Source organism: Osmia bicornis, chromosome 6 (genome assembly GCF_907164935.1).
Source record: "Osmia bicornis bicornis chromosome 6, iOsmBic2.1, whole genome shotgun sequence".
NCBI classification, from domain to species: Eukaryota; Metazoa; Arthropoda; class Insecta; order Hymenoptera; family Megachilidae; genus Osmia; species Osmia bicornis.
The window spans coordinates 10743876-10761763 of NC_060221.1; the positions used below are offsets into that span (position 1 = coordinate 10743876).

At 34.5% G+C, this 17888-nt stretch overlaps 1 protein-coding gene across 3 annotated transcripts in view; it reads right to left on the minus strand.

The window, feature by feature from the left end:
- LOC114880932 (endoglucanase E-4-like) overlaps window positions 1-17888 on the minus strand; it is an 85344-nt gene that overhangs the window by 57450 nt on the left and 10006 nt on the right. For 2 of the 3 annotated variants that reach the window (XM_046286042.1, XM_046286041.1), the window contains exon 2: window positions 12096-12417. The exons of the other annotated variant lie outside the window; for it this stretch is intronic. In XM_046286042.1, the coding sequence (XP_046141998.1) occupies window positions 12096-12128 (33 nt within the window). In that variant the 5' untranslated portion in view covers window positions 12129-12417. The remainder of the gene's footprint in view (window positions 1-12095; window positions 12418-17888) is intronic. 3 annotated transcript variants of the gene reach the window in all.

Below are 17888 nucleotides of genomic sequence, written 5' to 3' on the forward strand. Positions count from 1 at the left end.
TCTGATCGCGAATGTATGTATACATATAACGAACTCAGAAGTGCTTCATCCCCCAGATAGCACAGGATGTCTTAAAGACATCCATTTTACGACCATTTTAGGTCTGAACGTCTTACGACCTTACCTGGACATCTTTACGATATTTTGTCCCGAACGTCGTTAAGACATCTGAAATTCATGTCTTTAAGGCATCTTTACAGGGTACGAAACGAACGTTGTAAAGACATCTAAAATTCATGTCTTTAAGGCATCTTTATAACGTACGAAACGAACGTATTAATTATTCGAACGCATTGTTAAATGAAACAAATTTCAATGGAATGAATGCTAAATGTATTTATAAGTGTGACTGGTCAGGACGTGTTGTTCAGGTAGCCCTGAAGAATTTTTATATGAATGTAACATAGTTTCATAAGAAGGGTAATATTGAAATGTGTAAACGCGTTTTTTTCTTAATACCATTACGATTCCTAATACAATTTTCAATCATTTGAGAGTATAGCTGAAGAAATATACAATATTTAACCAATTGCCTTGGCCTCTTAAGATAGAGAAAAGCAGGATTCGCTATGCTTATCCGGCTAGACCCTTTTGGACAATGTTTTGAGGTAGGTCATATGCGTTCTGTCAGCATGTTTACCTTTCTTAAGGGAGTAGACACGGGTAATAGTAGCGCGTTAGTGCCTCCACCAGGCCCAACGAAAAAACTGCTGTAATACCGACGTCCCAAATCGGTGACGTCATGTGCCGTGTCTACCCCCTTAAGGGGTTATATACAGTTAACAAAGTTGAAAAAATCGATTTTTCAAAAATATTATTTTCTCAAAGTATATAGTCTTAAGAATATTTTCTGAAAGTTTTAAATCTTGCCGCTCAAAATTGTCGAAGATACAGGCCGTTTTGTATCTACCCGAGCCAGGCAGCAGCTGCCGCGTGACGCCCCCTTACTTCTTTGGATACCCATCTAATACATACATTGTTTTAGACTATTTATTGTGTGAGCCGACCATAGAGGCAGTTACAGCCGTTAAAACGAGGTTGATTGTTGGTTCTCGAAGGTAAGTTAAAAAAAAAATAATCTGCAGGTAATTTACTTTTAAAACTTTAAACGCGTTTTTCTCGAAACTGTGTTTTCAAAATCGGTGACCACGATTTCTCTGAAACTATTGCACTGATCTAAATGAAATTTTCAGAACTACTTAAGAACATAAAAGACTAGTATGTACGTGATCGAAGGATTTTTTTTTTATGTTGCACACTTTCAGTTTTCTGGACGAAAAATGGTCGATATTCTACCTGAAAATCGAAGTGTTGACTTTAAACATCCGCTATTTTGTCAAAAATCAAATTTTTTCAAAATCCTTCGATCACGTACTAGATTGTAGTATACAGTAACGACATTATTTTGCCGGTTTGCCAGATAACCTCGAATCGAGAAAAAATGGTCACCGCAAATCAAGTTTTTTTCAAAGCGCCTCGGGAATATTACAATATTTCGCTGTAAACAGCATATTTTTACTTGGAAAAATTGCTGAAGACTCTTCAATAGTTGTATTGTAATGTGCAAAAAGTTGAAAGAAATATAATCATATGCTTTTCCAAAAAAAAATCACAAAAAACGGCATTTTTTGGGCCTCGCAACTCTATATAACCCTTTAAGGGGGTAGACTAGGGTAATGCAGCGAGGTGACATTACCGGCAAAAATGGGCCTAAAAAGGGGTCCGGGACTTTTCGCTTTTCGTCCTTATATAAGAGTATTTGAAGCTGGGTGAGGGCTCATTCGAAAGAGGAAGGATCAATGCAGCACGCTCTGGTCATGATTGAACGATATTTTGTTAATATCTAATAATATGAGTGTCCAAAGTAGAGGAAAAATCGAGAAAATACATCCGCAGAATCAAAGGTATTTTTAGGTCACTAAAACAGTTTTATGACTCAAACGATGACCAGAGCGTGCTTCATTGATCCTTCCTCTTTCGAATGAGCCCTCACCCAGCCTCAAATACTCTCATATAAGGACGAAAAGCGAAAAGTCGCGATTGCATTCTCACAGACGAGTTCCGCCATTATCTGGATACTACAGAGCAAGTTACGTGACAAATTTAGTTCAGCTAATAGTTATAAGGTGGCGTCTAAGTAGAAAGGCTGCCGATCTGGAATCGTAGCCAGAATCAAGCGTCAGCTTGATTACGTCACTCGAACTGTGCTGCGAAGGCAAGCGAAAAAGGCAACAACGCACGAACGCTGAGTGAGACGCACTACAGTCATGCTGTCCTTCTCTCATTCTGCATGTTGAGATTGTCCCTTTTCGCTAAGTTTTGACTGCCGCCCGCCTGGATTTTTCACAGCGTCCCATAACAAACCTCGCCCCATTCAAACTATATCGTGTTTGGTATCATTATAATCAGAAAAATTTCACCAATGCGCTAGTAAAAATTTCGTTTAAAGAAAGTCAAAAATAAAAAAGTTTTATAATTGAATTAGTATTAGTCACACCGATATGTTTCGGCTCTTTCCTTTGATCATTGGACCTCTCGCTCTCTCCTCCACTGTCTGTCCCTTTCTACGTTCACGCTTGGCTGGCCATCGCATATAATCCGAGATTCGACACCTCGGCTGAATATATGAATTGTTGCACATATTCAACTTTTACTGTATAGTCGCGAGGTCCCTCCATTTATTAGTTCTAATAGTACCATAGTACTTTTTTATGCATAATGTTTCAAGGAGTTGACAAGTAAAAAAAAAAAATGCAATTCCATTTAAATAAAAAGTGGATTTGCATTTTTTGAGTGCATCGTTGCATTCACGAAGAAAATGAAATCACAGAAAAATATACATTATCATACCATTGAACTTTTACATAAACAGCTTTTTCCTATCTCTTACCAAATTCAAGATATAACCCGTCCCAATTGCATGACGTATCCTGTATACTTTTATTAATTAAAAAACATTTATTTAAAAAAGTTAATAACTTCTTCTAAAAATAATTCTCAGATTGCCCGTTCCTTCGGAGCAGGCATATATTTTTCAGCAGCGAGGAGTGCTACGGTGTGCTATGTAAAATCCACGCGTTTGGTCAGTCAGAATTTATCGGAGCGTGACAATTCTATCATTTGGGTTGAAAGAAAGATAGCATGATCACCGTACATCTCACTCTAAACGCGCGCCAATGTTTCGCTTTCGTTCTTCAGGCGTATAGTGGCGATGCCTCTGGCGAGATGAGCGTTTGAATGTGTTTGTAAAAATACTTGAGGCGCTGTAGCCTTCCTAGATCGTGTTGCGCGCACGCTAGCTGAGAATTAAACCTTTCAAGTTCGTACCAGATCACGCAAGTGGCTCCACCAGACCCAACGAAAAAACTGCTGTAATACCGACGTCCCGAATCGGTGACGTCACGTACACTACCCCTTAAGGGGGACGTCGGTATTACAGCAGTTTTTTCGTTGGGCCTGGTGGAGCCACTTGCGTGATCTGGTACGAACTTGAAAGGTTTAATTCTCAGCTAGCGTGCGCGCAACACGATCTAGGAAGGCTACAGCGCCTCAAGTATTTTCACAAACACATTCAAACGCTCATCTCAGCAGAGGCATCGCGACGGTCCGCCTAAAGAACGAAAGCGAAACATTGGCGCGTGGTTAGAGTGAGATGTAGGGTGATCATGCTATCCTTCTTTCAACCTAAATGATAGAATTGTCCCGCTCCGGTAAATTTTGACTGACCAAACGCGTGGATTTTATATAGCGGACCGTAGCACCCCTCGCTGCTGAAAAATATATGCCTACTCTGAAGAACCGAAGGAACGTACTATCTGAGAATACTTTTTAGAAAAAGTTATCAATTTATTTGAATAAATTTTTTTTAATTAATCAAAGTATACAGGATACATCATGCAATTGGGACGGGTTATATCTTGAATTTGGTAAGAGATAGGAAAAAGCTGTTTATGTAAAAGTTTTATGGTATGATAATGTTTATTTTTCTATGACTTCATTTTCTTCGTGAATGCAACGATGCACTAAAAAAATGCAGATGCACTTTTTGTTTAAATAGAATTGCATTTCTTTCTTTACTCGTATCAACACCTTGGAAAATTCTGGATAAAAAGTAGTACATATTAGATCTAATAAATGGAGGGGCCTCGGCTCCTTCTCTCCTTCTCACCCCTCGCTACTATTCCCTCTCACTATTACCTATCACCTATATCTAACAGCACAATGTTTAAAAAACTAATATTTCGTGAGATCTCATATTTTTCATAAATCATACCATTAAACTTTTACATCAATAGCTTTTTCCTATCTCTTACCAAAAAGATATACTTCGTCCCATTTGCGTGATGATTGTATTTCCAAAAACCTATAGTAACTTTGTTTTTCGAAACTACTAAAAAATACAAAGGAGTGTTAGTCAATATTCTGAGTGAATGCAAATAATTTAAATAAATAAACATCTCATATACAACTTATGTATGTAAACATTTGCAGAATTATTGCAAAGAGGAGGTATATTCTTCTCTTGTTATACCTTCACTTTGAGCGAGGTTTGTTATGGGGCGCTGTGAAAAATCCAGGCGGGCGTCAGTCAAAACTTAGCGAAAAGGTACGATCTCAACATTCAGAATGAGAGAAGGACAACATGACTGTAGTGCGTCTCACTCAGCGTTTGGGCGTTGTTGCTTTTTTCGCTTGCCTTCGCTGACACAGTCGAGTGACGTAACCAAACTAACGCCTGATTTTGGCTACGATTCCAAATCGACAGTCTTCTTAGTTAGATGCCACCTTATAACTAGCTGAACTGAATTTGTCACGTGACTTGGTCTGTATTATCCACAAAATGGCGGAATTGGTCTGTACGAATGCTTTTACGGGATTCGACTTTTCGTCCTTATATGAGAGAATTTCGGGCTGGGTGAGGGCTCATTCGAAAGAGGAAGGTCTAATGCAGTACGGTCAACTCATGATTTCAATCACAGTACTCTTTTAGTGGCCAAAAAATGCTTCGATTCCGCGAGTGCATTTTGTCGATTTTTTCCTCTACTTTGGACGCTTATATTACTAAACATCAATATAATTCCACTGGAACATGAGTTGACCGTACTGCACTGGACCTTCCGCTTTCGAATAAGCCTTCACCCAGCCCGAAATTCTCTCATATAAGGACGAAAAGTCGAATCCCGTAAACCCATGTTTAGGCCCATTTTTGCCGGTAAAGTCAACGCGCTACTATTACCCGTGTCTACCCCCTTAAGGAAAGGTCCTCCAAGTCGGGGTGTTATAAAGAAGACGGTCAGTACAAGTCAAGGTCAGTTTCCTGCGAGTCGTTGAAGTTTGTATTTCGCTTTGTGTGTCGTGCAGTATTAGCTATTTGCTGTTTGTTGGATTTTGATTATTCAAAAAGAGCGTAAGTAAATAAAGTGATTATTATTTCGTTGTTATTATTTTTTAATATAGTTTCATTACTTTCTGAAAATCTTTCATAGAATATTGATTCTTTTAATAATTTAGATTCCGTTTCTGTTTATAATGTTTCCAATGTTGATTTCTGTATAATTGAACATGTACAAATTCTTATTTTAGTTGCTGCTGAAACGGCAAACCTTGCCGATAGTAAAAGGACAACGGAGGTATCAATCCAAAATTGGTTAAGAAGAGCTTTCGATAGAAAAAATGTAATTGCGAAACAATTTTGAATGAATACTTTGTATATTTTGAATAAAATATTATTATACTAAAAACGATTGTACATATTTTAATTAAACAGCATTTATAAGACATCTGTAGGGTATATGTAAGATATCTTTAGGGCGTTTATAAGATATCTTTAGGGCATTCATAAGACATCTTTAAAACGTCTGTAAAGCATCTGTCGGATATCGGTACGACATCTTTAAGACATCCCGTTTTCTAACATAGGATGTCAACAGGACGTATTTCAGGCATTCGCAGGACTTTTCAGATATTCGTAAGATATCCTCAATATCTGGAACAGATATCATTAAGATGTTTGAACGATGTTTCTGTGCTATCTGGGCCTCAAAGGGTTAATATAAAATTATTACCTGACAATTATTGGTAATACAAATGTTTCTTTAATTAAACTTTTATCATGAAGTGTATATAGCGTTCCTAATTAATTACAAGGTCTTATTATGGTTACATGTATCATAGAAAAGAGAGAATTTTTCACCAAGTTCGATGTAAAGACATTTTATTTTCTATGTTACATGGATACATGACGAAACATGACTACGATAAATCCGCAATACACGCACGTATTTCCTACGTGACGGACTTCGGTAAATACCATCTAGGACGTAACAGCTAAACTTTCCTTACGACCATAGTTACATCGATAGAAAAGTATTTGATATGAAGCCACTCCTTGCTATGTGTAAATCATGTTGCCTAGAGGAGAAGTGATTTCTTAACGAAAAAAATTTACTCGAAACTTCGAAAGGTGCTGTAAAGCACCTTTGGTAATGAATCGTTAGTCGCTGTCCTCTGATACTTATAAGGCTGATAATAATATTTCATGATTAATCATGTTTCATTGATCTTTTTAGAATATTGTATGAATCCCTTAGTTAAAAGGTAAGACTAATTTACAGTAGGCGTTTTGTAATTCTACGTCATATAATTCCTCGTTAGGGACACCTAACGCATGCACTCCGACACTCTCACTTATTACCTACATATTATTTATTGTTAGATAACCAAAAAATGTATAGTTGTGTTAGAGAAACAAAAGAAATGCAGAAAAGGCACGCATGCCACTGACGATCAATAATTCGCCGTTTTTAAGAAGTGCCCCCCTCCAGAGCTCAAAGTGCAGGCAATTATCAAGCGCTTACTGTATTTGGAAAAGAGATTAACATTTTTGATATATTAATAAATCTACATGAATGTATTGTAGTTAGATTCTTACTTTTGTAATGATCTTCAGTTTGCATATAATATTGAATATAAAGCAAAATTCATGATGTCCTTCGTTAATATAAAATTAAGTGTCAAAAAGAAACTGTTAAAAAACTTAACTCATATATTAATTTCAATATTCATGCAAAAATTAAGATTAAGTTAAATTTTGGAAGAACGTTGAAGAAATTTAACGTAGACATTCCTGCTCTGGTATGTAAAGAACAAAGACAATTGAGAACAGCAGTTAAGTTTCTCCTTTACACTTTCCCGTAATGGAGAAAAACCTAAGCTACACGTGATAGTACCACATGTCTTTCGATCATTTTCATTTATGATAAAATAATTTTTAACAAAAAATACAACCGACTTCGAAATGCACTAAAAAGTATGAAATAATTTCTACTTCATTTATACAAATACCCAACAGCTATTAATAAAACCTATTTACTCGTTAAATAGTATACTAAATACATTTCAACCTTTTCGGAGGCGGCGCAAAATTAAAAATACCCGAATATACGATGCTGTCAATAATGATTTGATAGGTTATCGACGCCTGAATCTTCCTAGTAGAAGAAAAATTTTTTAATTTTACGCCGCCTCCGAAAAGGTTGAAATGTATTTAGTATACTATTTAACGGGTAAATAGGTTTTATTAATAGCTGTTGGGTATTTGTATAAATGAAGTAGAAATTATTTCATACTTTTTAGTGCATTTCGAAGTCGGTTGTATTTTTTGTTAAAAATTATTTTATTTCACACTTTTTAGTGGAACGAGCAGTATTTGTTGGATGCCGTAAGGTGGTTTACCGTTCTTATTGGTTAATTGCAATAACGATAGTTTTTAACGATAACAAGTTCCATACAAGTTATCACAATAGTTATTAACAATAACAAATTGCATAAATTTTTGCAAGTGAGATATCGCGGAAATATCTCCTATTAGATGTGAAAGGTTTCATCGCAATCGGTACATGCCTTGCAGAGTACACATGTATATAAGAAACAGTAGAGAATCGGCGACTGCATGCTGACTCATACACCGGTAGAGACACGTAGGCATACGTAGAATTCAATGTAGTAGTAACAATAGTTTTTCACGAATATCTCGGAAACTAAAACTTTCCGTTAATTATGCATAATGAAAAAGTTGTTCAGAATCATGTCCCCCACAACATATTAAAAGGTCATTGAAATCGTCCAATCTTGATATTAAAAACTTCCTGTATTTTGCAATAACAATGAAAAAATGAAAAATTTTTTTTCAAGGGACCGATCGGAAGACATACTCTACAAGATGCAAAAGGTATCGTTCCGATTGGTCCATCCATCTCGGAGCAATCGGTGAACCCACACACAAAAAAAAAAAAAAAAAAGTACATACTGATCGAATTGAGTAACCTCCTCCTTTTCGAAGTCGGTTAAAAACAGAAAATGATTTTAGGATGAATAATTGTAGAAGTAACAAATAATTGTTACCTTTAATTTGACTCATCAATTCATCTAAACCTACTTTTTAGGCAGTAATAGTACTATCTTTAGGAAGCACACCAGTTCGACGTTAATTTTACAGAGTCCATCCTAAAATGAACCTGTTTTGTAGGTAAAATTGCAAAAAATGTAATTATATTTTTGCTAAAATTATAAATCATCTGGTCTTTAAGGACAATTTTACAATACAAAAGTTTCATTCAACTAAAAGGAATACTTAATACAATAGGTCAATCCTTCTCGATCAATGGCACATGTTCTGCATTCAGTATCTGTCTCCAAATTATGGATACAGCAGGATATTTGGTAATTATTGAGATTAGGTTACACCTCACCGATTTTGATGAAATTTAAATATGTTGTAAAACTCTACATTTCGAACAACTTTTTCCTATACATATAACCGCCGCTCGGCCTTAGTTTCCGAGATATTTTCGAAAAACTGTTGAAACTAACTCATTGAATTCTGGCCATCCATGTGTGTCCGTGACAACGTACGCATTAGTATGGGATCGCCGCTTTTCTACTGTTTCTGCAGGCAACAGCACGGCGACCAATGACCAATATATACCTTGTGTAAGTACTTCTGCATTTATGATTTCAATGTATCGTAGCTATGATGGCAGCTAGGAATTTAATATAGCCTAACCTAACCCAATCTACTCTACCTAATCAGTCAATTAAGTTAGGTTAGGGTAAAATGATATTCTGGTCGCCGTTAGGCGACCAGACACACTTACGGGGATTCAAAATCATGAAAATTAGTTAAATTAATTTTTAAGCCCACCCGTAATATATGTATGTATATATTGATATCGGTCGCCGTGCTGCTGCCTGCAAAAACAGTAGAAAAGCGGTGATCTCACACTAATGCGTACGTTGTCACGGACGCACACGGATGGCCAGAATTCAACGTGTTAGTTTCGACAGTTTTTCGAAAATATCTTGAAAATTAAGGCCGAGCGGCGGTTATATGTATAGGAAAAAGTTGTTCAAAATGTTGAGTTTTACAATATATTTAAATTTCATCAAAATCGGTGAGGTGTAACCTAATCTCAATAATTACCGGATATTTAATCAATGTTTTTTATCTTGATTAAGAGAAAGGAAATAATCAGTTCTTTAGTGAAATATATAGTAGAGTAAAGATGACAAGGGTGAACGTCGATAGTCAAGTTATTATAACTCGTCTCAAAATTGGCCTCCCAGAATTATCATATGGACAACATTGTAACTATTATAGTTTATACTAAGTTTACAGGAGAGCGATTTACAATTTTCTGATTCTATTCTTTACATCTGCTATTTGTCTCCATTAGTGCAACAACAACTTAATTATAGCTTTTTTCTTATTTATTCGAGTACTTTTAAATGATTCATATTTTCTGTAATTTAAAATACAATGTTTTTGAGATCAGAAGCCAGTCATTTTTGTCGGTCAAAAATAATTACAGTTGTAATAAAAGCATGGTTCCTACACAGAAGAAAAGAGCATCCTTTTTCGATACATTTGTGTTACAGATATTGCAAAATATCGTAACAAAAGTTACAATGTTAATTGTTTATGTTAGGCGTCGAATTGACTGTTTAACCGCAATCCATGAACGGTGGAGCACGCAGAAAGCCTCGAATTTAATTTAATCCTGTATTTCATATTATTTTCATTTTCTAGATATTAAACTCTTTCTTTAAAAGTTATTCTTCCAATATATGAAACCCTTTCATTTCAAAATTATACATTTAACTTTATGTTAGTATCCTCATATACGTTTTGTAAGTTTGGGTCACGATTGTCCCAGGCTTGGCTGTTCAAGGTTTAAAAGAAAAAGCGTTATGCTCAAAAATTGAATGTAATCACGTTCTACTTATACATAGGTAGGTATCCAGGCATGTATAGTTAGTACCCGAGGTGTCCCATTTAAATTGACCCACTCGAATATCTTCGGAAATATTGATGATACAAACAAATTTTATAGTTATATGCTTTCAGGAAGCAAATTATCTGGTGAAAATAGCTTTCTTCTATATGGACGTGTAGAAAAGACATAAAAATAACCTTAGTTTTTATAAATTGCAAATGGTGAATCTAATCTAACACCCTATTAAATCAAATTTTATCATTCAATATTCCTGTGAATCTGTTCCGTTTTTCTGAAGTTTAAGTCATCAGAAGGTTACAATATTATAAGTCGTTGAACTCGTCTGGACATCTGCTACAACGTTATGGAATCAAAAATGTATCATGCTATTTTCAAAAATTAAGGTGCACTAGATAATTTGTATCTTGAAATCATGTAACTTTTGTCCGAAAGATTTTTTGTGTATTATCAATATTTTCGAAAATATTCGAGTAGATTGATTTAAATGGGACCCTACATAATATGTATTACAATATGACCCTACATGTAATGTATAATATATAATGTGTATAATCTAATGTTTTTGTACAATTAATTGTACACAGATCATTAATAACTTTAGCTCTTGATGCGACACAAAATAAATAAAAGCAATATAAAAGAATGAACGTCAATAGTAGTTCTCTATATCGACATCGAATAAAATTTCTACGTTCACTGGGATGTGAGTGAAACTGTACGTGAAATAAGTTTGGAACTGCGTTTGGAGCTTCTTTTGTGACGCATCCGTCGTTTCCAGGAAATCCTCATCGTTCGTCGACCATGTAATATCTGTATGTCAAACGCCAATACCCTTTGCAAACACGGAGCTTATTGTACACTCGTGTCTTCACGTTTTTATCACAGCGAAATCTCTCCACACGTTTGCGATCTTCCGCAGATTTCATTGCTGTTACAGTATACTATACCCTCTTTAGTACAAACGTTCTTATATTTTTATCATTTTCATGTAACAAGTGTAAGAGATGAAATAGTAAGACAAATATATGTAGAGTATATTTTGAATTATTTAGGACAAGTGTTGTTTAAGAAATAAAATTCAGTAAATTCTCTTGTTATATTGCCGATTTTCACACGAATTCTCAATCATATTCCGTGTTCTTACAGAATCAAAGTCTAATGAACATAGTACTCTACTATCTCCTTTCTTTTTTCTAAATGTGAGCTTGAAAACTTCACTTTTCCACTTCTATAGCTCCGACCGCGGCAATATAACAAGAGTCTACTGTAAGCAAAATCGTGTGCAAATGGATTATGCATATTTTGCAAACGACGCGACGTGTAGTGATATGTATTATTATTATAAAACGTGCATATAACTTTAAATATAAAATACTGATTCTTTCACGTGTAATATAATTTGATTTTTCGTTAAATATAGCAATGTTCTAAACATCCAAATTGCATTATTGGATGCAAGAAGGTCTTTAGATGCTAATACTAATTAAGTTCTACATTCTTTTTTACTTCATAATATGAAATACAAAATTAAACTAAAATTGAGGTTCTCTCCATGGTCCGCCGTCGCGTCAGAGGGTTAATATATTACATAATTCTGATTGTATTAATGAAACTATAAAGAAGAAATATGAAATTATATTGTAGCAACTTTATTATATATGTATAAGAGATATTAAAGTTTCAAATGTTTAGAGGCGTTTAATCACACTTTATGCATCCAATTTTAGGTACAATATTGCTAAGTGGTGTACAAAGGAATGGATCGAATAATTTAACTCTTTGTAAAGAATAAATACTTACCGCGATGCAGACGAAGAACATGTTCAGCTCCATCCTTGATCTTTATCCCATAAATGCTTACATGGGAATATAAGAAACTCTTGATCACCTTTTCGCCAGGATCAATGTGCATAATGCCTTGAGATACATGTCGACTCTTCAGGATATTCGTTCTTCATAAATATTTCTCTATTTTATATGAAATTTCTTCTTGAACGCAAATATTGCGGTTTCTCCTTCAATATAGACACATAGACGTCATTAAATGAATATTTTTTCAGCCGTTGTTGATTATTTCGAAAGTTGTTTCTCAGGTTTCCTTAATTTAGATGATCTTTTAGTTCTATAATATTGGAAACAAAAAGAAAAATAGTATTTTGTAGATGATTTATATTTCTGTAATATTCTAAAGATAAAATTACTGTGAATTGGTTCTTACACTAAACGTTTAACAAAAATTAAATATAGAATATCAGAATTTAAACTTCATCTATTCTGATATTTCATATTTATATATAAAACAATTTTTTTAATCCCTTTGCTGTGATCGGCGTATGTATGTATACGTCCTCCAAAGCCGAATAATCACTTGCGAAGTGCGTACATGTATGGTGTAAAACATACACTTTAAATTCCAAATATCAAACGAACATTAAAGCCGGATTGAAATTCTTGGGGCCCAGTGCTATCAAACCTTCGAGAGTACATTTGGTTTTGAAATTGAAATTTATTCTAAATAAAATTAAATAGCATTTAATCGTCAAAAAAGAACAAAGGTTAAAACAGTTCATTTAGTATTTTTTGACATAGTCAAAGGAAGGCTTTAAATACGGCCCAAGGTTATAGCTCCCTTGTAAACCGCTCCTTGATGCAGCGCTGCTTCGTAAAAGTTTGGAATTATTTATGTTCTGTTCTTTTTTGTTTAGATTTCTTTTTTTTAAACTGTTAATCGTGACGTTGGATAATAATATGGATCACTATTATTTTACTATAGCAAAATAAATTGTGAAACTTACAATCAGTATATTGTCACTTTTTAGAGTTAATAGAACTAGAGAGTCCACAGATTGTACAGGTCACCCTTTAATAATTTCTTTCATAGAGGGTGATTTTCTCGCGACGCAACACAAAAGCCGTGCCGCACAATGGAACTCCTGCTGTTCCGTCTTTTGTCTTCGTCTCAACCATAAACACACACAAAGCAGTTTTGGGTCCGGCGATATGGCTCCTGGGTCTCTTTACCCGCAAAAACAGCAGGGTTCCATTGTGCGGGACGGCTTTTGTGTTGCGTTGCGAGAGAATCACCCTGTATAATTACTATAATTTTTTCTGTGGCATCTGTTTTTTTTATTTAACTTTGTTTATGGTATCTAAAATAGCAACTAAAATTTTTCCTATTGTTTATTAAGAATGGCGGACCATGGAGGGAGCCTCAATTGGAGAGCGTTTCTCTGATCCAGCGCTATGAAATTAGAAAAATATAAAATAATTTATACAATTTAATAAATATCGAGATATGTACTTAAAAATGAAAATATTTGCTAAAATTATGAAAATTAGTAATAAACAATTAATTAGTAAAATTTGTATGATTGAATTGAGATTACTATCCTGTATTCGGTAGGCGATTTTTGGAAGGGTTAAGTCACTTATTTGTTACAATACCTTTCCAACTTGCTTATTAATCTTCGCTCAAATTCCCTCTTGAATTCAATTTGTACATTCTACAATTGAAATATTATTTTTCTTCAACCCCATTATTTACACAATCGTTCAAATATTCACTGTCAACGTCAAATTCACATAAATTACTTTGACAAAACAGAAGAAAGCAGTCTGAACATTTTTCTTATTTACAGCAAGTAATTAAGCACATAGAAAAATGATATAAAAATCAAACAATTTCCTAGCATCACGTTTTGTGCTATGTATATAACAAACAATGAAAGTGATATTCCAAACAACGATTTAGCGATACGTGATAACATTTATCTTCATCAGGTGAATGTTTAAAATTCACTCGAAGGCACATTGAAACACGTTTACCGATAAATCTCAATCTGAACAAGTTGAAATAACGATTCTACCACGGAAAATGTACTCCTTTTGCAAACGAGACGTCACCGACGAGGAAAACGTGCAAACGGAGTTTGTAGGATTGTTTCCGCTTCCCGATTATATTTTGCTTTGCGTTAACGATTTCTATTGAAGGCTACCTTGCATTCTGTCGATGTTTGTATACAGAACGGAATACAGTTTCTACAGAACGTGTCAAAATATATAGACATAAATTCAGCATGTACAGGTTGAGTGAATAAGAATTACACCTAAAATAACTCATTATTTCTTGCGTTATTAAAAAACAGTTTAAATGAATTATGTAACACTAGAAGGAGCCTATAAAATGAACGTAATTAAATTTTCTTATACTTTTTGAGATGTTAATGTGATCTTAATTTTTTGCATGATCAGTGTATCTGTTTTCTAAGGCTCTCTTCAATCTTGGAATCTTAAAAAATATAAAATATAAAGAAATTTAGATGCGTCCATATGTTCAATATTGTAATAATTTAAAAAGACATTTAAAAATATTGTAATAAATGTAATAACTTTTGAATAATCATTAATAGCTTGTAAAAAAGTGGCAATGTGGAGAACGCATTATAGGAAGTGGTGAGACCATTTTTTTTATGGAAACCTATCATGTTTGGTCAATTAAAACCTACTATGTTTGTATATTAAAATGTTAATGGAAATTATATAGATGGTGCCCAAGCATTAACGGTGCAATCATAAAAGGGACCATTCTATGTACAAAAACAAGTACGTACGTCTAGCTTCGTTTTCAAGAAAATTGCATTTGAATTCCACTAAATATCACTTAAGCATTAATTATATTTCTACAAATTTCACACATTTAGAAATACTACTATTCAATATATGGTGGGCAGAATCTATTCATTCACCACAAAGTAACTTATTTGTAGAAATAATAAACAGGTTCACTTTTTTAATACACCAGATAAATTGAAATTAATTTTCTAAAAATGATAATACGCTAATCATAAAAATTATCTTTTTATTCAAAGTAAGTAACAGTCTAATTTTATTTTAGAAAAATTGTTAAAATGTTGCAAACTATAACTATTTTATATCCTGATAAAAGTATTGAAATGTTATTTAAAAATAATGATATCAAGTTAAATAGATTTCAATTAATTAATGAGCAATAAACGTAAAATTAAGAAGTTAATAGTATCATAGACATCAAATAAATGTAAAACAATCTTCTCTTTATAGAAGTTAAATTTTGGGAAAACTTCGGATTTATAGTAATAGAGGAATAAGAAAAACTAAAATCAAAATCAAAGAACAAAAGCTTTAAAATTTGAATTAAAGCTGACCGCTTAAGAGCTGATGGAAGAGTGACGAGTGAGCATTCTGGTTTTGCTGAGGGAGCACGTGAGGAAGCAAAGGACTCTCCGAGGGAGTAAGAGAGCCATTGCGCAGCCTCACTCTCTCTTGCGCATGCGCAGTCTGATTTTCAAGCCGAATGTGAGTATATTTTATATGTATATCTCGAGAACGGTTTATTTGCCGGACCTGAAAATGGTCTCATTCGATTTCTCGTCTCTCAATTACTATAAATCCGAAGTTTGGCTGCCCTAGGGTGGAGGGGGCCTTTTGGAAGTACACCCAGATCATTAGTTGTATTAAACGAATATTTTTTATTGAAAAATACCAGTTCCATGAACTCAAATTCATTTGAACTAATTCTCCAAAAGATTAGCCGTTGATTTCGCGATAGGAAAAAGAAGAGAACCACGCGAACGCTCAAATCCTTCTCTCTTCGCGTTATTTACATTCCATCAAAGATATTTCCCGGTAAAATGATTGCGGAGGTATCCAGGAAGTCGTTCACGCAGGAAGTTTGGAAAGTGGATGTTTACAGTCTAAAAATATTTTGTCTGCGCGGTCATCGTCAACGAATCGTTAAATAAGGCCGATAAAAATCATTAGACACCTAAAGAGCTCGAGCTCGTAAATTTATTCTTGTTACAGAATTTAAAATTATTGGACGACATCCAAATCGAGAACGTAAAATTCTGGGTCATTTGAGAGCCTGCTTATTTTCCTTATCATTCGTTCTTTAAAAATTTCTATTTGTTTCATATAACGCTGTATGTTGTAAGGTTATACAATTGCAAATACAAAGTTAAATTATTGTATTAGATAAAATATACATAACTCCATGGTATGATGTGCAATTGCATTTTTTTTACATAATTAGGAAATAGAGAAAAGGATAAGAATATGGAACATCCATTTTATTTTTTATCCGAGGAGGAGGATACTCAATTCGATCAGTATGTATGGTTTTTTTTCTGGCTTTGTTCACCGATTACTCCGAGATGGATAGACCTATCGGAACGAAACCTTTTGCATCTTGTAGGGTATGTCTTCCGATTGGTCTCATTAAAAAAAAATTTTTCATTTTTTCATTGTTATTGCAAAATACAGGAAGTTTCTAATCTGAACATAGGATGATTTTAATGACCCTTTAATATGTTGACGGGGGCATGATACTGAAGAACTTTTTCATTATGCATAATTAACTGAAAGTTTTAGTTTCCGGGATATTCGTGAAAAGCAAGTTTTACTATTCCATTGAATTCTACGTATGCCTGCGTGTATTCTACCGCCTACTCTGGCGGTGTATGGGTCAGCATACAGTCGCCTGTTCTCTACTGTTTCTATACACATATCGCGTCGACCGAAAACCAGTATACAAGTGAGTCTCGATTAATGCTAGTTCACATAGTGCAATATTCGATTTAATGCGAATTTTAAAATGATACCAGGTCGCATTTAATGCGAACAAAAGTTCTGTTAATGGGAGGTTTGCAAGGCTTTTTTCGATCCAGACATGGATCGAAGCATGCAAGTTAACACAGACTTGAATAAAATACTGCGCGTTTATCATCACATATACGAAGATATGAAAAAACAGAAGAAAGTGCAATCAATACTGTTAAAATACTTTAAAAAATAATAAACATGTTTATGCTATTATAATTTAATAATATACGTATGAAAGGTATATTTCAAAATTTGGGTATACTTCCGAAAAGCCCCCCCAACCCAGGACAACCAAACTTCGGATTTATAGTAATTAAGGGACGAGAAATCGAATGAGACCATTTTCAGAACTGGTAAATAAACCGGTCACGAGATATACAGGGTATTCTAAAAGTGTGGGACCCCCCTATTATCTCGATAAGAACGCATTTCCCCGGAAAATGACTAACCTAACCTAACCCGGACCTAAATGTAACCTAACCCTAACCTAAAGTTTACAGTTAACTGGTTAATAACCACCTAAAGTTAGGGTTATGTTACGTTTAGGTCCGGGTTAGGTTAGGTTAGTCATTTTCCGGGGAAATGCCTTCTTATCGAGACAATAGGGGTGTCCCAGACTTTTAGAATACCCTGTATATCTCGAGAACGGTTTATTTACCAGTTCTGAAAATGGTCTCATTCGATTTCTCGTCCCTCAATTACTATAAATCCGAAGTTTGGTTGTCCTGGGGTGGGGGGGCCTTTCGGAAGTTTTCCCCAAAATTTTGATCGTATATTTTCTTTAACTAACAAGGGACATTACCCAATCGACACACGCCGATTTTGATGCCCTTTGAGTATGATATAGAACTCAAAAAAATATTTGACACGTATTTTTTTCTATCGGCAATCGTCCATGCTGAAGGGATGAAAATAGCCCTCCAAGTTGGGGTTGCAAAACATATTTTCTTGAAT